We start from the raw sequence: 21,226 nt of genomic DNA, 5'->3' as shown, positions 1-21,226 counted from the left end.
GGGCACGAGGGTGAAACTTAACCAGCCTGCCCCGCTGCAGGGGCAGCCGCTCCAGTCTTTCTCATCACGGCTCCTCCTGGTTGCCAGTGAAAGAAGAGACAAAACCCGGGTTGATCCGGCTCATCTGGCCCCTGAAACGGACACCACCTGAAGGAGGGTTTACCAGCTCCCCTCAGACGCAAGGTGCAGCTAAGCCCCTCTCCCCGCCCACCTGGGCCCTGCAACCGTCCAAGGGAGGAGGAGGAACGGTCCGGCAGACAGTCTCCAGTCCCGGCATGTCCCCTCCCCCCCCGAAACTCCTCCAACTCTGATCTAATCTGGAGCTTTAAGAGATGGCTGGAAAGAGCACTGGAAAGTTCAACAAGCTTATTCATCCCTCAGCCCACGGGGGCCAGGAGAGCTCAGAGCTGTCAGAGCCTCAACAAGAGAAAAGAGCAGTGAAGCCACTGCAGAGAGTCAGAGCTCAAGGTGTTTCTCAGAGTTCTCACCTTTCACGATGAGCACCGTGGATTGATATCACAGGATCCTTTGGGGGGGGGGGGAGGGGGAAGAGAATGACAAAGAGCATGGGGTAGGAAGTCTTGTTACTGAGCGGTACAGGATGACACCAGCAACAAACAAGCCCCCCATAATACAAATTGACTTGATGTATAGAAAAGGACTTCTTCAATCAGTCTAGCCTCCCCTATTGAAAGAACAGGTGTTTCTCTCATTGTGCAATATATACATTAGTCAAGGCCGAAGCGAGAGGAACAAGGCTGTCAAAAAGTCATTGTCCCGTCCAATTATCTGGTGTGTCGTTAACACTTGATGAAATTTTGATCTCCTGCAGATAAGCTGGAGGGGGGGTGTTGGTTTTACTCTCCATCAGTCCGTAAGGGAGTATTCTGGAGATACTTGCTTTTCTTTTTCTTAAAAAAAAAAATCACTACGTAATCTCCACAATTCATTCTTTATGCCAGCTTCTCTACAAAACCTGCAGAAGGTCCTGCAATACTGTCGTTTTATATTGAATGCACTTCTTTGTGTAGGTAAAGAGTTTCCATTCTGCCAGGAAATAAAGCTCAATGTGCTCGGAAGCAGGCTGGATTTTTGGGTTTTATTTTTCCAGTGTGTAACATGTTCCTGCTGTGTGGATATGGATTTGCACATTAAGAAGTAGAAAGGCAGTCCTTCGTGGTGAGGGCTGGTTATAACCCTGTGTGATCTACTTGTAATAGCCCTAAGATCATGAGACTGTCAAATAGCAGTTAACCAAGGAGCAACATAAAATCTGAAATCAATGAGTTCTATTTATTTTTCAGGCATATTGATTAGCAATCCAATAAGGAGCAATGGCACCTTGTAAGGAGAGGGGCAAAAACATGGCTCTTAACTCATTCACTAGATGTACACAAAATTTCAAAAAGATTAAGTCATTGTAAGAAGATACAGGAAATCTCAAGCCAAATCAACTCAACAGCCTTAATAAAACAGCTTTACAAGGAAATCTAAACACTTACACAATTTAGCTACAGGAGACCCACCTTTAAATGCCACAGACACTGCTGGCTTTGTTTATGGAAGTATTGTGAATATATTGATTTGTGCAGCATATCAGAAAGATCCAAGACAGATATGAGGCGCTGCTTTCTCTTTCAACAGAGAGGAAGCAGATGAACTTTAAAGAGTCAAAAAGACTTGACAATAACCATTCACTGCAATGAGAAGAAGGCTGCATGCTTGCCACCCCTTCCTTAAAGCAGTCAAATTGTGTAAAAGTGTGCATTTGCATTATTTCTGCTATTATTTGCATTTCAGAGAGTGATTTGCAAGGCATATTATATTTCCGACAGGCACTGCATATACTTTCCGCTGGCCATCCCAGAGTCCCTAGGGAGTGGTCTGCTGAAGACTCCAGGCAGGAACTTGCCCAGCTCCTCCTAGAGAGACAGATGTTCAGCAATCACCCTGACAGGGGATCCAGTGCTCGACTTGTTTAAGTAATGGGATTGTTCCTCTTACAGCTTTAAAAGCAAAAGAACCACAGAATGGACATCTTGGGACATCACACACTATTCCAGAAGAAGCTAGGTTGTGCTGCCACTTTCCAGCTGGTAGGAGCATTAGAATGCTTTGGCACGCCAAAGCTCATGTCTAAAAACAATTCTATCACACACTAAGACATGCATTGCTTGAAAACACACATTCAATGTCTTGAAGCAAATGAAATTCTGGGAATTGATTAGGCCTACTTATTTCATGACCATTTTATAGTGGGGAGCTCAATGCAATTATGTATAAATATAACAAAATTCTTCAAATACATGCCATGAGCACCACCACACAGTTGTTTTTGTTTATGGGCAGAAGGATAAGGGGTTAATTTATGGTAAGGATTCATTAATGAGGCATTCCGATTAAGTCAGACACGTAACTTTTGTACTAGCTGAGAAGTCAAGAGAAGTATGATCCCCAGCTGTCAGAGATGAATGGCTCTGCTGTGTGAAAGAGACAATAGGACTCAGAGGATACCCTGAGGCACAGCAGGCTGACAATAACAGTGTCTGCTTTTGGTCAGGGTAATATGAGAGATTTTAAAACATCACACCTACAGTGGCAGTAAAACTGTCGTTTTATTATCTCATTATGTCAAAATGATGTGTTCACCTATCTCTTCTCTTTTGTGAGCTACAAAAGGCCTCTGTGGAGAGCTTCTCCTGTAGTGAGAAGTGAAGGATTTCATTCCAGTTTCCACAATACAAGGCTGCTTGGTTCTGCTCAAAAGATCACTGGAGATCTCTGAAGCCCTTGTCAAGCCGGCTATCCAGTTACTGGTGTCCGTGTTACAGAAAAAAAACTTAGGAATTTTTTACACTGTGGAAGTTTTTAAAGAAAAAATATCACATTGTTAGCGCCTTTACCAAATTCTGTGCCATTATTTGTCGAGTGGCCTTTTTCATGTTCTCTATAGTATATCAGAACACAACGTGCAAACAATAAAAGCCCTAAAAGATGGTTTAACGTATAATCTGTTGACAATCAGTAAAAGATAATATGGTATATATTAAAATAGTACGGCCCACTATTGACGCGCATACTGTATGTGGTCCACTTCGTTTTAAATACACCTCTTCGGGGCACGAAAACTTGTGAACTGATACAGCTCAACTCAAGAGCAGGGCTGTCAGACTCGTGTCTGGCAGAGCCCAGTGGCTTGATCTTGTTCAGGTTTCGCTCTACACCAAGTCGCCAAGTAAACTATTAACATTACTTCCCTAGATCGTTCAATTTGATTGCTTAAAATATTCAGCCCCTCAAATATGCATGGTTACCCACAATGCACTTTGAACCATGCAGATAGCTGTGCTTAATTAATAGCATTAATATGCAATTAATTGAAAAATTAGACTGACTAAGTGAGCACAGGGGGGCCGCCACCCAGAAGACACCAGGGTGGCCTGCTGGCAGGACGGGACAGCTGGGGCTCCACCACCAGCTAGCAGCTAGCACGCCGCAGCCAGCAGGAGGGTGGGGTCTGAAGTTTGGGTCTCTCCGTCCCACAGGGGGATTCCGGAGAGGAGGTGGGGGGGGGAGGCAGGGGACGATTCAAGGGTCCCCCCCTCCCACACCCTGGCAATTTCAATTAGGGCCGGGGCCGCGGGCGGGGGATTTATGAACGCGACCTCTAGCTCGCAAGCGGCCCGGCGGTGCGACCTCTCACACCCCCCACTTCATCAAGCGGCGGCAGCCCGCCCCAGCAGGGCCCCGAAACGCAGGGCTCTCGCCGGGGAAGCGCAACGTGTCTGAGATTGATGCAGACACGGCGCTGAAGTGTCAGCGCTGAGAGGTCAGCTGTAATTTTTTTGTACAAGGTCAAGGGTGAACAATAAAAAAAATCCAATATGTCAAACTTGAGGGGTCATAGGCATAGCATATATAATATTAAAACAGGACGGACGACAAGTAATAAGCGTAAGTACAGAGCGCATATTGAAAATCCAGGCCTTCACATATGCTGTATCCTCCTGAGGCATCGATCCAATGCTGTTGATAATATCGCTTTTTTTCCCCACCAAGTCCTTAAACTGGGAAAATATTACTAAAATTCAGAGCTCAAAGACCATAACAGCTCCATGCAATTGAAAAACTACTTCATGACCCCTGCGCAGTTCAGCCAACTATCTTAATTTTAATTAAAAGTCTTTCATTCTGGCAAGACTTATGGAACTCGTGGCTGTAAATGAATTGGCAGCACCATGAATAAAGTGATATTGCATAACGTGAAGCGTGCATGCCTAAAAAAAATAAACTGGGATTTGCGTAATCTTGGAAAGATTTCTTTAAACATTCAAAAAACTACAAAATCAAGACTAAATTGGAAAACAATGCACATCCTCTTTGGGGCTTTTGGACTGAGCTGTCTGTTAATTTCATTAACTGAAACTGCCGAGGCGCATCTCCGTTAATATTTAACTCCTGCCCGTGTCATCGCTTTCATGGAAGTCAGAAAACGTATTTAAATCCGTGCTTTGTGTTAGCAGTTACCTTTCAGACTCGATCTGCTATTTCCCTTTGACACAAGAGGCTGCGGTTTCCTTTCTGCACCATCTCCCCTGTGGGCCAGGTACAGTACACTGTAATGAACCTCAGTGCCTCCTGAAATTTTCTTCATACTTCATTCCCTGCCCTGGATTACGCCTTCCCTGCTAGCAGCAGTATGGCTTTCGTGTCAAGGGGAGTGGAGGGGCACGGGCTCTTAAATGAGACACCACTGGGTTATTTTCATAACCCGAGTTCCCTGACAAAACACATCAGGAACTGCTCTTTCTGCTTTAACATACTGATGCTGTACTGGAATTTCCCATAAAATACGAGACACTGCCAGTAGGTATGAAAAAGAACTGTGTTTCCACATGGTGTATTTAGAGAACTGCAAGGACCCTCTAAAAAAAAGGACTATATCTCAACCAGCAACGTTTAAGAATATTTCTGTAGCCTGAACCTGAGCAGACTGATCAACCCTTTATTGTTTGGTGATATTCTGTAATCTGTTATTCTAACCCAGCACCTGGCTGTTGTTTTTGATGAATACATTAGTCATTAAAATCACAGTTATTTGTATACATTAACTGTGCTTTATGCATTTGCTCTAAATCAATTTTTACCATTTCCATTTCATGCGTCAGCTTCAGCCAGATGATCTTAGAAGAAATTATGGACTCAGGCCTCTTTTTTTTCTTTGTTTATATTCTGAGGATCAGGTTTTATGCCAAGGTTAAATGCAGTTCTTTCAATGTCACTAGTAATCATACTTTATCCAACAAAAGTGTCTAACTCACCTTCTCTGAACTGTCTCAAAGGCATTTTATCTGCCTGTTCCCTGTTTCTCTGCCTGGACATGCACAGAGTATGCTCACATGGTAAGAAGCAATGCAAGAGGCCCAGAAGGCCTTTAGAATATTGCAGTTTATTTTTCACCTAAAAACAAGGACAATTTACACATTTGCATATTAAGATGTGTCATTTAAAAGGTCACAATCATGACCACTTCCAGAAGAGGGTAGCTGCATGACACCAGGACATTGTTTAGGCCACCCGAAATGTGGCTGCAGAAGGGAAACTAATGAATTAGATCAGAGAAGGGAAAAGCATTAGAGATTACCAGTGGAAGAGGTTAGAATGAAGAAGATGCCAGGGTCAAAGGTGATGCATATACCACCATCAGCTGTCAGTTGCACAAACAGTGTGTTGAAATGGCCAACCTCACACTGCAGGTCAAACCTGAAAAGCTTCTTGCTGTAATGGCTCAGCCATAGCTTCAAACACACAATCGCAAACAACCGCAAAACGCGCCAAGAAACAGCTGTAGCACCATGTTTCATCAGTGTTCCTCAAATCTCCTGTAGTTTACCGTTCCAATGTACTTCTGTATCTAACTATAATCATGTACTATAATTTTTGTTTTTGACTACAATCATGTACTCCTAGTCCATATTTAAGTGTTGTAGCAGGCATGTTTTCTCCGACGCTTTGAAAGCCCTCCAGGGCCTTTCTCCCATTGTTCTCAAGACATCGCGGTGAAGCAAGATCCACATTTCACAGTGGATTTAACCCACTTCATGTTTTTCTTAACTGTAAAAAAGCAGCAGTTACTACATCAAGATGATCCTACTGTAGTTTGAGTGGAATTGCATCAACAGATATACACAGTGAAACTACTGTTCAACGCCCTACTCTTCTGTTTCATTACTGTTTGCTGTTAAAAAAAATTTAGAAGTCGGCAGATCACTAAAACCTGCAATGGATCCACCTGTTAGGAGACTCATGTTGTGCTGTATAAGAAACGTACCACTTCCTCATCGGAGAGCTCCCTCCCCTGGATGCTGCTGCTGTCTCTCACTGCCTGCTGGTGTTTCTTCCCTTTGATGTGGCTGAATAAGTGCACCTCTGAGGTAATCTGCAAAACAAGTCATAGCTCTGTGATCACCAGGGCCTGCCTCTATACACACAGAACCGATGGAACAAAAAAGACTTAACTATTCCCAAAAGCCTGGCGACCACAGGATATCCACATCTCCACAGAGAGAACAGAGCCCCTGAAGTCACTTAATGATGTGCCCCATCAAGATTTTCCAGTCACCGTGCTAAATGTATCGACTTGATCTGAAACCTGAACTGTCCACTTTCTGCTCTTTCATTTCCCCTGTTACAATTGATCATCTGCTCCGTAAGTCACCAGCCTGATCTGTCCTGGAAAAAAAACAAGTCTGTTTTAAGAGCTCTGTTCTCTAAAGTCAGCTGGGAGAGCAAAGAAGACAACAGAGAAGAATAGCTGACAAGTGAAGTCATTGTTTAAATCAGTTTATGGCACAAATCTTCCCCTTGAGGATGAACTTTAAGGAATTTGGGATATTGTTAGTCATAGGTCCAAATAACACTGTTTTATAAATCTGGCGTGATCTATGGATGTTACCCTAGCATTGTGGTCATACTGTATGTACTTTGTCTCTGACCTTGCACTCCTACCCTGTTTGTAATGCTTATTACTCACCTAAAAGAGATGTTCCAGCTTGACAAGGCACAACCCACTGTGAGGATCTCCATGTTTCTGCTGTTTTTCTTTTACTTTGAGAATGAATTCTGTGGTTTTGAGATGAAAGCAAACTGTTCCAAAGTCTCCTCAAGTGTTCAAACAAATTTGGAATTTTACAAAAAATACTGCGCTTTTTTTTCCTCGGCTCACGCTGAAAATGATGCTCTGTGGTTAAATAACTTGCTCCCAGAAAACAGGTCTGTGTGCTGACAAGCTCATTAAATACCCATTTGTCACCTTAATGTCAGAGTTTGACTGCAGTTGAAGATAAACCGTCTATACTATTTGGCAACGATTCTATTCCAGAAATGCAAGTGGATGGAGACTGCAATAAGAGTGCTAATAATAGCAAGTTTGTAGCACTTAAAGAAAAAAAACAAACTGTGAACGAAACTAAACTGAATTGCCTTCCTTCTTTACCGAGAGTGACATGTATTGTTGAGAAGATGGATTGTCTTGGTGAATGCTAAGAAAGAAAATTCACCAGTATTAAAAACTAAAAATGCATTCATACAAGATGCTTCAGTGTTTTAATAACACGCTAATTCATTTGGCTTACACTATTGTTAACTAGTGCTGCTCTGATTTCAACACCTGTTTTAAATGTGCTGCTTAGAGTAGCAAAAACAGTCTTTGCACAAGTGAGATGTCAGTGATGAAAGCATACCTATTCGTTTGAATTGAGCCATCTGTCTCAATGGGAATATTCCCCAGTTAAACAATTACAGATAATAATTGCACTTGAAGGATTGCCTGGGGCTACACGGATCAGTATTGATTATACAGCAGTCTCTTGGTCTGTTCTATTCTCATCACAGCTAAGTAGCTCAAGCTCTTTTTTATTTGATCTTCTTGGGATTTGTACAAGGTTTTATTTCCACTTTGTTCCACCCCAGTATGTTTTAGTGTTCACTGGAATCAGACTGAAAGGGCCTCTCTGGCAACAGCTCCCTATTTTCACTTTGAGAAATGATTATTAAAGTCTAGAGCTAGAAGTCTGCATCCTACACTGCTTCATGTCTTAATTCAGTGTGAGATGCCTCTCCTGACACTTGCGAATATTGTACCTACTTTCTGTTATCTCTACGAGATCTTTACATGCTGTATATCCATTTATATCCCACTAAGGCAAATTTAGAGTTGTCTTTAAATGAGCAACAACTTCAGAAAATACTGTTATTGTTTTGTCCTTGCCAATATCATACAATAGCTTTACCACCGATACAAAACATCTCAGAGATCAAACATTAAACGACTGGAGAAAAATGCAAACATTTCGATCAACCTTCCCTGATCACTTAACAATCCAACACTGCAAATGAGCTGCAAAACATCCAGAATGTTATCCATGCCGGCTTTAAAAAAAAAACTTACAAAAATCAAATGAGAGCAAGAAACACAGCAGAACAACAATTCTGTAGAATGACCAGGTCATTCTCTCACAGAATGGAACAAAGCACACTGTTAATATCATTAAGCAGAGTGCTTCTGGGTGACCTAAAGATGATCACTAGTGTCAGACGCTGGCCAAGGGCATCTGACATTTTTAACAGGATTTGATTCTCTCTCCCTCCCTCTCGCTCCTTTTTTTTAATCTCAGGGAGGTCTGAAGCTCCAAGGTGCCTCAACCTCGTTGCTGTGAAAGCAGCTCTATAAGAGATAAATATGCCTCCTTCAGATTTGTCACATGCCATTTCTATAATCAAGCCCAGACCTGCATTTCTGTCCAAAGGCTTATATTTAATTAATGTCGTTAAAAACTAATTTAGACACATTCTCCTGCAAAACTACTGTCCAGTCAACAGCTTTGTGGGTGGTGCATTTAATAGTATTACAACAAAAATGCTGACAGGTAGGTACTGCAAGAACCTCAAACTGAAAAAAGGAAACAATATAGTTAGGAATTGTTTCTCAGTGAATGTACTTACTTGCTCACCAGTTGGCCATTAGTCTATAAATTTACTACTATGCAATTTAATCAAAATTCACAGCACCGTTTCATAGTGCCAAGCAGTGCCAGCAGCTGAAACAGAAATCATTAGAACTGAAGTACCGCCTACAGATTACAGTAAATATCAGCAGCATTAGAACAGAAATGCATGTCAGTTATGGATGAAATTTCTGAAAATGATTAATCTGTCCATGCTATAAGCAACACATCTGAACTTTTTTTGAATGATTTATAAGGCTCACCCAGTCCTGACTTGGACATTTCTGCTTCATATATTTAATCTGCCTAATTAGTTTAGATGCATTTTTCTTTGTGATTACTGATCATCATCATCTGCTGCATCTGTGTGAGCTGATTGGTTTTAAATGAGAAATTTTAATTAATTGACTTCTCTGGTTAAATAAAGTGATGACACTGAACAAAGAAGTTGAAGAGTTTTCAGATTTGTTCTTTACACCTTTGTAACACCACCCCACAAAAACATTAGTATTTGTCTATGGTTTGGCAGTAAATGGAGGAAATCCTGTAATAGTTGTAGGAATAATTTATAGTGTGCTTTTCATTCCAAAGGAACCCAAAGCACTTTGCATATATCAGGGGACACAGTTCACCCACCACTGCAATACAGCACCAACCTGGTTGCCCTACTGCACAGCAGATCAGGTAGGAAAAGAAAGAAATTCCTTTACCAACAGAAGTGGAGGGTGAAATATAGGGAGCATGCGAAGATTACTTTAGCAAGGACATTAATGTCAACACCTTCACTCTCACGAACAGTGCCACAGGATCTTTAATGATCTGGTGCCCGAGTACCTCGGTTTAACATCTTATCCAAAGAACGGTGCTATCTACAGCAGGTCCCAGGTCACAATATTGGGGCATGAGTTTTGAAAAAGCTCAGAAAAGCGCCACCTGCTGGTCCATCAACATCACTTTCAGCACCAACCAGGTTTTCCTAAAAAGGCCCCCCATCTCTTTCGTGACCACACAAATTTTGATTCAATAGTTAAATGAGTCAACCCCCTCACATTTCATTAGGCTTTAGTGAAAAGACTCTGATAGTTCACAGCTCCTCAGCAAGCAACACATCAGCTCTAGGGCTGAAGCTTTACTTCTCTACTTCCTGCTTACCGTGACATTACACAGAGAGCACTGCTTCTTGCGTTCATAAGGTGTCAGTTTTGGGGCGTAGTCCGTGTTGTTGTGTCTGCCACTGCTTAGCTCTGCGGCCTTCTCCTTTCTCTGCTCAATCTGCTCCATGTGCCTCCGACTGCTTTCGTCGTGCTAGGGGAGAATTTGACAGAGGACGTCCAACATGTAATACAATCCGCTTTAAAGTGAAAGGGGCCGAAAATTCTTAAGTCGTGAAGTAATGATGGATTTTAAGTTGGCTTCAGAGCTAGTTTAAGAGGACAATTCGGACTTGCCCAGCCCTTGAAAGCTGGTATTGGATAATACTGCACAAACAAAAACAAAAGCATAGGCTAACAGAAATGTAGTTCTAGTGGCAAAAACGGAATGCGTGTTCCCCAAGAGAGCGACCGCATTAAAAAAAAAGAAGCACTAAGACAGAAAAGGGGTGTCTTTATGGCCACCTTCATGTCTTTATAACACTCTAGAGTCCTGCCAAGAAAGAATCTCCCGATCAGCCAGCACTAACAACATTTTGCGAGTGCCATGAAAAGAGGAAAAAATTAAGAGCCAAGACTAGCATTTACTGCAGTGACCTGAGCAGAACATCCAAGGGTTTAAGATGTGCGAAATAAACCACGACTTTTACTGGCTTTGCATATACTTGGAATACTGGATGTTGCACAAACATGCAGGCCACCCTGTTAATTGGCAGGCTCTCCGGCTTTGTGCGGATGGTGCACCTTGAGCTGTATCTTCTTCTGCAGTTCCTCCATCGCCTCTTGCTGAGCTGCGCTCAGGGCTGCCAGTCTCTCCTCCCGGTCTCTGTCATGGGGAACCACACAAGGGACAGTTTCAGGACAGAAGAGCACAGGACTGCCCCTTGTCTTCTTTCTGTCACACAGTCATGGTGGCACACGATAATAACTCAGGTCTTCCTCTGCCACGCACATATGGCTTTATAAGCCTGATATAATTTAACACAGGACCTACCATTTCTATTAACTTGTTCTACTGCCTAAGCACAGCAGTCACTGTGCGAGGCAAGTGTTATGAGTTACAACACCTTGTAATGTCATGGCCAGTTATGCCCTATAATTCTGCCATCAGCGAGAGAATAAGCATTGTTTAACACGCAGCAGACTTCTTTGCCATCTTCTTCACTGTGCCACTTTCAACGGTAAAAAAGCAATTCTCTGGGCTTCATGCCCGGCTCCCAAAAATATGCCAGCTGTGCTGTTTTTTTTCAGATCCATATACCAAACTCATTCTAGTCCCAGACAGCTTGCTTAAAACGTCTAACCTGAGTTTAACTACATTAAGGTTAACATAAACATACGACACAGTCTTATGTGTAAAGCAAAACTCAACTTGCACATTATCTGAAACCAGACTGTTTAGAATATAATCTGCACGTACAAAAAATATATGATACGAGCAGAGGACAAGGCTGGTGAATCACAGTACTATATTTTTCACTAGGTTGGATTTTCCATTTTAGTCTGGGGACTCTCTGGTAAGAAAGGATTTTTTTCGGTGATGACAGATCTTTCACTTTCTAAACTGGGAATGTTTTTGATTTCCGTGCCCAGTGCCTGACTGCTTGTGCCACCCCTCCCCCCCTCCAGCGAGGAGTCTGCTGGCACGGACCTGGCCCTCTCGCGCGCGGCGTCCTCCCGCGCCCTCTCCTTCTCCTGCCTCTGCTGCTCGATGCGCGCCTCCTGCTCCCGCCGCCGCATCAGCAGCTCCTCCACGCGCGCCTGCCTCTCGGCCTCCAGCGCCCGCTTGCGCTCCTGCCCGCAGGACGACACGACAGGACGTCAGGGCGCGGATCAGCAGCGCTGCCCGGCCGCGCAGGGTGAAATCAGCAGAATGGTCATCAGACTGTCACTCTAAAACACACCCATCCCCATGGGGGGGGGGAGAGCACTGTTCAGCAAGGCCCTAAGCATCTCCGCGTGTTCCCACTGATTTTAAGGAAAGAATCTCAAATTAGCAAAACAGAAGGGCAAATAGAACACTTTCCCCAGTTCTGGAAGTTTTTACTGCACATTAAGTGATGTCCTGCTTTGATAACCATTTTATTCAGCTCTTTGTGACCCCTGACCTTTGTTAATGAACATATCTAGTGTCCTGTGTATTTATCGTCACGTATCTAGTGTCCTGTCCTGTGTGTTTATTGCTCTGTACTACCCAATTGCTTGTGGTTGTGCGAGGATGTGTGTGATGGTCAGCTGCCTGACTGTTCTGTGATGTTCAATACTGTGCACACTGTGTGCTGTTGTCTCTTGTGCAGTGATCGCCCCAAGAGAACGGCGCAAATAGGAATAACAATGTACACGTGCATTCGGCAGATATATTCCTCTCTCTCCGCGGTGTACTGGGGTGTTGTGAAGTGGGGGCACAGCGGGGCACGGGAAGTGGGGCGCACCTGCACGGCCTCGTCGCGCGCCTGCTTCTCCTCCTGCCGCCGCTGGCGCTCCTCCTGCAGCTCGCCCAGACGCTGCTCGTACTCGTTCAGCTTGGCCAGCACGTCGTGCCTCTTGTTCTGGGCCTCCAGAGTGTTTATAAACGCAATCTCGTTCACCTGCGGCGGGACGCAATGTTAGAGAACGGAGGCCGGCGGGCTCGGCCCAGCGGATCTGCCTCAGAGTTGAACAGGCTGGAAGGCCTCCAGACAGTGCCGCCGCCTCACAGCAAGCGCCTGTCAACACTGGTGATTTTTTTAAGCTTTTGCAGATCCACATCTGTCTGAGAGAGAGATTTGGTAGCATTTTAATTTGATCCCCTTTAACGCATAAAAACAATGCATTCTGCCCCACGTGGAGGAGTTAATGAGACAGAAACTTGGAAAGGCAAGCTGAATCGCAGAAAGACAATAAACAGCCCCTAACTCTGTTTACTGTGTGAACCGCCAGCAAATTATTAATTTATTATTAACGCTTCAACTTATTCTTTATTCAGTGTCATCGCTTTATTTAATCAGAGGTCAATTAGGTAAAACTTCTCATTGACAGAGACGACAAAACCAAGCGGCTCACACCTCTGCAGCAGATGATGATGATAATTATTATTACTGCCTATGCCAGTATAGGCTTTCTATTTCTGAAACAAATAAAAATCAGAAATAAAACTAGCATCAGGAACAAGATTTACCTTACTGTCTTTTACCGTGTGATAATGCAACTTGGGCGCCCTTTTGAAAGTAGTGGATATTATCGCAAATGCAATTTGGATAAAAACCCTCAAAAGAACCAAGAAAACAAAATGAAACTCAACAAAGCCCAAGCTGCAGAAGCATGATGCTAGGTCTCAAAGAGACGCCAGATTTTCTGCTCTGCTGGCTGACTGGAACACATTAGCAGCCTGGATTTTTCAGCTCAGTGGTTAGCAGCCAGGATGGGGATTTGAAAGGACTTGGTGGGGGTAGCAAGTCATGTTGCCGTTTTCCTGAACCAGGATGCTTTCCCTTCCTCATTCTACAAAGAAGCTTTGCAATCCACTTGGAACTAATTAACACCAACCTTTAGGCAGCTCCAACCCACAAGGGGCAAGGAAACCAAGCTCCAAGGTAGAGTACAAACAAGAGTTTAAACACCTGCTTCTCACAGTTTTTGGAATTTCTTAGTGTGATCATATTAACCATGAATGTCATAATTAAAAAATTATGAAGGCTGACAATAGGGTTTAGCGATATTAGGCTTGTACAAGCCACATTTTTCCATTACCAACTAACAAACTAGCTTACACTTATCATAGTTATCTTCTAATTGACTAAATTCCACCCCATTAAATTTAATTTTTTTATGTTTTTTGGTAGCCTTTGTTTCCAGTATGATACTTGAGTAATGGATCCTTAGTAAAATTTGCCTTAAGTAGTAAAAGTACCTGGGTTGGGATATATTTCCCTTATCTGCAGTGCCATCTAGTCTTTTTAAGAGCTGCCAGGCTGGGCTTTCACAGCCTTTACTTTTTTGGGTATTTGGTGTTTACACCAGCCTACCTTCACTTTGAAACTTTGTCACTGAGTTACGCTTAAGAAAGTGTAATATTTAATTCTGTTTAGAAGAAGTAAGAAAAAGAATGGCAACCAAATGCAGTTACTTTGACAACAACAAATCCAGTTATTGGTTTAGGTTGCCACCTAAAACAGCCCCACTTGAGACATCAGGAGAGTCATTCCATTTCACCTCCACGCTCAGCATTCACCTTTGCTTCCTCCTCTTGTGCCTTTTTCACGATGGCCTGGAGTTGCAGCTCCCGTTTAAACTCCGCATGCAGCAGCTTCTCCTCCATCATCCTGCGCCTCTGTTCCAAGAGCTCCTCCTTCCACTTCCTCACCTCCTTCTCCTGCAAGAGGGTGACGCAAGCAGAGGTGGGTGAGACGCGTCCGGGCGTCGGCAGGGACGTGACCCCCTAGCAGCGCATGCTTCCTGTAGCCGACGTCGGTACAGCGAGACACTGATCTCCTACACATTCCACCGGCAGGGCTGACCGCCAGAAAAACAAACATCACCGTTCACTCCGTCTGCTTGAAGCATGTGTTTGTGCAGTTGAACACGCCTGTTTATTCCAAGACTCAAGCAGAAGCCCCTTCTACCTTTGCACTCAACTTTCAGGTAGAATGGAGCACAAAAAGAAACCTGACGGAGAAAAACTGCCGTAGGTTCTGAGAAGGTACGTTTGAACAGGAGCAGACATTCTGGTGTGTTTACTAAATGATGAAGGTCACGATAACAGATTCACAGAAGGCACCAACCGACAGGTGAAGGTCCTGCCCTCTGTTTCCGGCCTCTCACTCACCCTCTCCAAGAGCTTCTGCAGCTTGTGAGTTTTTTCCTCTCTGAGTTTTTCGCGGAGCTGCTGTGCCTTCAGCTGCTTCTCTTCGTGTTTCTTCTTAGATTCCGCAATGGTCCTGCCGACCAGCACCGAAAACAAGGTTTAGTCACGCCCGCTGTATTACAGTAATGGGAACAGCTGGGAATGAGATTGTCGTAGACCAAAACCTGACATGCAATCTTAGATGACCCCTCATTTAAGATTATTATTGATCTGGCACATAAAATCTTAGATGACCACTGTCACCCACTCTTTTTTAGAATATACTCTGTAAGAGGAGGTACCAGATCAACTGTATGAAGACTAAGAAAGTACTTCCTTTATATCTAAAAGTATTCAAATGTAGACTAATGAATAAAATGTTTGCAGGTAGGGCTCTTATTATTTTTGATGTTTTTAGACTAGAAGCTCATTGTCTGTTTTTAAACCTTTATGGTACCGAAAGATTTAGCGATGCCGCGATTATCATAATACCTATAATACGTCCACAGAGTGCTAATTATTTTCTGGTAAAGGGAAAATTGCCATCAACTATCACACTTGAAATTTGTGACATGTAGGACAAATTTCTAATTTAATGCAGGCCTTGCTAAGAGAAAAGGGGAAAACGGTATTAAAGCAATTACATGTGTTACTATGCCTGCAAATTTTGGATGGAATGAACAGGCCTCAGAATAAATACCTAAACAAAGCAGCAGATATACCATAATTCAAGACAAGACTAACTGTATTATGCACTGGAGAAAAAATCCTGTAATTTGATTATCATCAAGATGACCCGGTGATGATGCGTTTAGGAAAACCAAAGGGGGCTTCACCTTCTACAAAATGCATCAGGAATCTTGGCAATCGCTTATTTAATATGCAAAAACCCATAACTGAGCTGTTTTCCTTTAAGAAAAATCAATAACCTCTTATTCTACAAAAGAATGAAACAAAGTGTCTTTTAAAGATGAAAAATATTTTTGTTTGCCCGCTATTTCAAAACTTGCTAGCTCTGAGCATTCACATGAAAGCTTGCTTCGAAAATTTAAATATTAATATTCATGCTGTGACACAAAGTTTCTGTGGCTTCACAGGATCCTGAAATGCAAACAGACGTATCACGGACAGATCATCATCACATCGCTGCACCCCAGCAACCTGTATATGCATGGTACTAGCTAGGGATGTCTTGTCTGGTTATGTCATATGTCATAATAACTTAAATCACTTCACAAGAGAAAAAAAATATTCTAGGCTGTCAGCGTACTCTTTGCTCATCTATCTGAGTGGAATTCCATGGAGGATGCACATAAACTGCAGACCAGAATGCGGTGCCCATTCGGTAAGACAACCAACAGGTGTAGAATGTGAAGCACACCAAAATTAACGGCTCGGCACAGAGCAGCTTCAGACCTGAAAGCTTCAGACTGAAATTGTAGGAATTGTAATAAATCCAGGAAAGTATTGTTGAAATGCAAATTGTTGCCTTTACTTCCTCCGAGCTTTCTCTCTTAGCTTGGCTTGACTCTGGATTTTCCTGACCCTAGGCTGGGCTGCCCTGGCTCTTGACTTATTTGGTGCTGCCGGCCTCTTTGCTGTTTTGGGGCTCTTGGCGGCCTCTTTTGCTGCTGCTGGTCTTACAGCTGGCTTCTCAGGCTGGGTGGCTTCTTCATCTCCTCCGCCCGCTTCCTGCTGAGCTTGAAGAAGCATGGAGCATCGGGGTTCTTGGTCTGCGCCATGGTGGTGTTGATCTCCAGGCTCCACATTGTGGCTGCCAGCTGCCTGGGATTCTTCAGGGCAGCCAGGGAAACACCTCCACCTCCTCCTCTCTTAGAGGCTGCTTCTCTCCTTGGAGGCAGACAGACCCTTCAAAATGAGCTCTCCCATGCTGGGTCCTTCCTTCTTGGGCTTGGTGTGGGAGGGGGCTGGAGCCAATTTCTTGGCCTTTGCTGCGTACGTCTCTCTCTGCTGACCCAAGCAGACAGCGGTCTAGGTGCTTTTGTTCCATATTACAGCCATGTTTGATCTTTATCAAGTGCTGAAGTCTATCGTTTTGCTTTCCAGTTGAAATGCAGTGGTTGTTTATGCTGTTTGACATTTTAATTTAATTGGAAGAAATGACTTTGAAGTATTACAGAATATTCTCTACCAGATAAGTGGAAACCTATCAAAAGTAGGACCGACTGCGGGACATTATCATGTCTTGAACTACAATAACAGAGTAGTATCAGTGAAAGGGTACTTTCTGCATAGTCAATTCCAAGAGTGTCAGAGGAGAAAAAAATAGTTCTATTGCTAGAAATAGAGAGCCACAAGAACTGTGCATTGCAATTCCATTTCATTCCACATCAAACTGAAATGCAATACAGTCTATTTACATCCTTGCATTAATGTTTCAGTTGACGTGTCTGCTCTCAGCAACCAAAGCACTGAGTGCTCAAATGACTGTTTGAAAAATCGCTATTTTGCAGGAAGACGAATAAGCAAATGACATACCAAAGTACTCCAAAAGCTCACATATAATACTATCATCATCAGAGACGTAGCAACAGAGGAAGAAGACCCTTGTGTGCTTGCTAATCCTTATGATCCTGTAGCTGCATTAGAGGAACTAGTATGCAGCTGGATATAGCCAAGTAAAAAATGTATTGGTTAGTTCAGAGATTAGAGTCTGGTTTGGGCTGGGAATACGAAGAGCAGCCAAGTATAGCCACGCTGACGCTAACCCCAGTGTGCCTTAGGAGTAAGGCGCAAACCCACCGCTTGCGAGAGGGAGAGGAGAGTTTCTCGTGCATGTGAATGCCATGGCCTGGGGGGCGGGCTGGCTCCTCCTCCACAATGTCCCCCCAGGAGGTGCTCTGACGCCAGGGCTCGCGGGCTGCGGGGAGAGAGAGGGAGAGAGAGGGAGAGAGAGGGAGAGAGAGGGAGAGAGAGGGAGAGAGAGGGAGAGAGAGGGAGAGAGAGCACACAGTGAGAGAGAGCGCCACGCCAGGAGTCTGCTTCCACACCCATTCCATTGACCGCGCCACACGTCGGCCTCACACCCGTTCTGCTTCAAGAGCACTCTGAAGTCTGCAGATTTATCATGAATAACACGCTTCTAATTAAAAACTCTCTCAGTTTCCAAACCCCCCCCCCCCCCCAGAGGCAAGACTTTTTTTCCTCGATCCACATTACTCTTTTTCTAATATTAATACGTACAGAAGGAAAGCTGAACAACGGTGTGCGCAAGAAGTTGGAGAAAAGACCGTACTGACCTTCGTAATCGGCCAAGACTTCATTCCAATCCATGTTCAAGCCACAGCAAGACATACTTCCACTGCCTATGCTGGCCTGGAAAAGATACCAGTGACAGGAGAGGAAGTGAGTGGAGAATGTTCTGGAACGAACTCGGCTCTCACCCCCTCAGAGGGGCTGACAAGTTTTGGAAACAGGCCTTTGCAGAGGCTCCAGACTACTGTCGTCTCCCATTTTTTTAACCACACACTGCTGCCCACTTACACCAGGGAGTTTAGTCCGAGCCTCGTACATTAGACAAAGTGTAGAACCTCAGAATCGTATTGCACAACAATCAAAAAATGCAATGTAATCTCTCTTTCAAAGAGAATAAAAACAGCAAATAGATGTTTCCTCAGTACAGAAATGTTCCTGCCATTGCTGCAGGGCTTTTTGATGAAGTGGATTTTTTTCTCTCCTATTAAGGAGTGGGTTGACGCTGTATGTGTTGATGGGAGGGGTTGTTTTATCCTGGTTTGTGATTGTTCCTAAAAAACCAAATGTTTTAATCCACAGGAGCACACCAAAGTGGGCCCTGTCCTCCCAGAGACGCCAGGAGGGCTCTTACCGAGAAGTCGCTCTCGTTGTCGGTCTCGAGGTCGTTGTTCTCCTCGGCCTGGATCTCGCGGGTCAGCTGCTCTTCCTCCGCAATAGCGCTGGCGATGGCCTCCTCGTTGGCCTTCTCCAGACGGTCGGCCAGCTCCTCCTTCTTCGCCAGGACCTCGGCCATCGTCTGGGTCTGAAACCAGACGCACGTCAGCTCGCAAACCCCCAGCCAGCAAAGAACTAAAAAAAATGTGCCTTCCTACGATGAATTATGAAAAAAAAATCAGGGGTATGTACTGTATGTGACCCAGCTACTGCAACATTTCCCAACACTGAGTACGAAGGAATGTTTTCATTTCCAAATCACATCTTCAACTGATCTCATGAGAAAGGGTTTCAATAAAACACAGATCAAAGTGCTGATCTATACTTGGTGCATTTTAGACTTTGGGGTATCATACGACCCACTTAGTCTAGCAGTTTTCCATGTGGCATCAGTGGGCTTTATTCTATTCACAGTCAAAGGAAATATTGTTGTAGTCACAATTAATAAAAGCACGACAGGTTAAAAGACCACGATAAATTGACATCTGCTCATTTCCTCAAAACGCTCCAGTTATGCCAGTTAAAAAAAGATTCAAGAAAAAAAATGATAATACCAACAAATGTATTACAGTCAGATCTAAACCATACCAATAGAAATATATTGTTAAAATTCTAAAAATAACAAAGTTATTATAAAACATTTCTAATATGTATGCATTATGCATCTATACTAAACTCATTTAAAATATCAATTTGTTCAACACACAATATAAGGCACAGCAAACCTAAAGTTGTTTTTAAAATGCCTGTTTTCATAAGGATTTACACAATGTTTCTAAAACTGCACTATTAATGAAGTAAGTTGCATTGTGCCCCAACGCAGTAACACAAAAGGACTAAAAAGATGATAGAAGTAAATCACATAATGAAGAGTGTAAAACCAAAAGCAGTCTGAGACGTTTGCGCTGTGAATATGTGGTGTAAGGAGGCAGAAACAAACATGAATGAATGAGGGGTGTGAATGGAGCTTAACCTTCTGGGACAGCAGGTGACCTTTCTCAGCTTTCAAAAGACATTGCATTTTTTTTTCTGCTTGACCAAAGCAATCAGTTTGCTTATTTGCAGGGCTTCACTTAAAGTAACAAGACTTTTATTTATTGAGGACACAACACAGCAGAGGAGGGAAGAAACTCACCGTAGCACTACAGTTCTTCAGGGAGTTGGCTATATGATTCAGCTAATGAGAAAAATGAGAGAGAGCTTTCTCTCAACACTGTGGCTGTTCGTCTTTAACAAGCACCGCTGTGGAGTCTAAACACTGAGGTACTTATCTGAGCCACCCAGAGAGGTGTCTCGGTCCCTAGAACACAAACCAAAATCTCCTTTTTTGATCTTGGTTTAGATAACGCTCCCTCAAGACCATTAAAAAGCCATTTATCTCAATACTTTAAGCAGGCCTTCATATTGAAGTCCAAGTGCTGCCAAGGAATCTTTGATGGTAGCCATACAGTCCTAGGGGCCAATGCTCATTAACCCTTGAGATGCTGTGCATGCCATCAAATTCACTTAATAGACGTCTGAAATGTTAATAATGTCAGAATGAGAATATCTGGGCCTAATTAGGATATCCAGTCACAATGCACGTTAAAAAGTTTAGAAAACATAAAATCTCATTCCACTTGCCTGCTTCGGTTTCACAAAATGCTTTCCACCTGTTGTCTAAAGGAAGTGTTAATGGCAACTAGCTGCCTTAAAAGCATGTCTGAATCTTTCAGCAGCCATTTGCAGGGTCAATGCAGGGCTAGTCATGAACGGCAGTGAAAATGCTGTTCTGTTGAGTTTAGTGAACCCCTTCCTTTACAAGCCTGCAAATTTCTTACACCCAGGTTTGCAGACATGTACTGCTACGTTTTCATGTGTCCATGCCCCCTCTTTGCTAAGAATCCCACCGTATGGTAACGTGGCACAGAACAAGTGGTCTGTAAATTAAACCACTAAATAGCAGCCAGTCACACTCGTGCTCTTTGATTTTGAGAAGTCGGCTTAATGTCCTCGACGCCCTTTCTCTCGGGGTAATGCAATATATCATCACCTCTCCCCCGCTCACACCACGCACTCGCTCCCATGCTTCTCCCAGAGACCAGAAAGCTCTGCCGGTAGACTGACCGGCCGAAAACAAAAAGTCTCCAGCACTCTTCCACGGCACAGGGTGCATGCAGCGCGTCTCAAGGCCGGGGGGGCGGGGGGAAGGGAGCGGCTCCACATGAAGAGGACTGCAGAGGGTGGAAGAAACCGAGCGCTTGTCTTGTAACCCCAGCTGAGCGATCGATCGAGTGTCGCTTACATCAGAGACAGGAAATTTAAGACCAGCTCCTCTC

At 43.7% G+C, this 21,226-nt stretch overlaps 1 protein-coding gene across 5 annotated transcripts in view; it reads right to left on the bottom strand.

The window, feature by feature from the left end:
* Positions 1-21,226, bottom strand: part of scaper (S-phase cyclin A-associated protein in the ER) — a 129,269-nt gene that overhangs the window by 76,698 nt on the left and 31,345 nt on the right. For all 5 annotated transcript variants that reach the window (XM_015343606.2, XM_015343608.2, XM_015343609.2 and 2 more), the window contains 10 exons: positions 18,826-18,996; positions 18,239-18,314; positions 17,742-17,859; positions 14,961-15,072; positions 14,367-14,507; positions 12,589-12,744; positions 11,808-11,950; positions 10,901-10,982; positions 10,158-10,310; positions 6,332-6,439 (listed from right to left, as the gene is read on the bottom strand). In XM_015343606.2, the coding sequence (XP_015199092.2) occupies positions 6,332-6,439; positions 10,158-10,310; positions 10,901-10,982; positions 11,808-11,950; positions 12,589-12,744; positions 14,367-14,507; positions 14,961-15,072; positions 17,742-17,859; positions 18,239-18,314; positions 18,826-18,996 (1,260 nt within the window). The remainder of the gene's footprint in view (positions 1-6,331; positions 6,440-10,157; positions 10,311-10,900; positions 10,983-11,807; positions 11,951-12,588; positions 12,745-14,366; positions 14,508-14,960; positions 15,073-17,741; positions 17,860-18,238; positions 18,315-18,825; positions 18,997-21,226) is intronic.

The sequence above is a fragment of the Lepisosteus oculatus genome, chromosome 5, assembly GCF_040954835.1.
Source record: "Lepisosteus oculatus isolate fLepOcu1 chromosome 5, fLepOcu1.hap2, whole genome shotgun sequence".
NCBI classification, from domain to species: Eukaryota; Metazoa; Chordata; class Actinopteri; order Semionotiformes; family Lepisosteidae; genus Lepisosteus; species Lepisosteus oculatus.
Note: the sequence above shows the minus strand (reverse complement) of the source record. Positions and strands in the feature narration are given on the sequence as shown.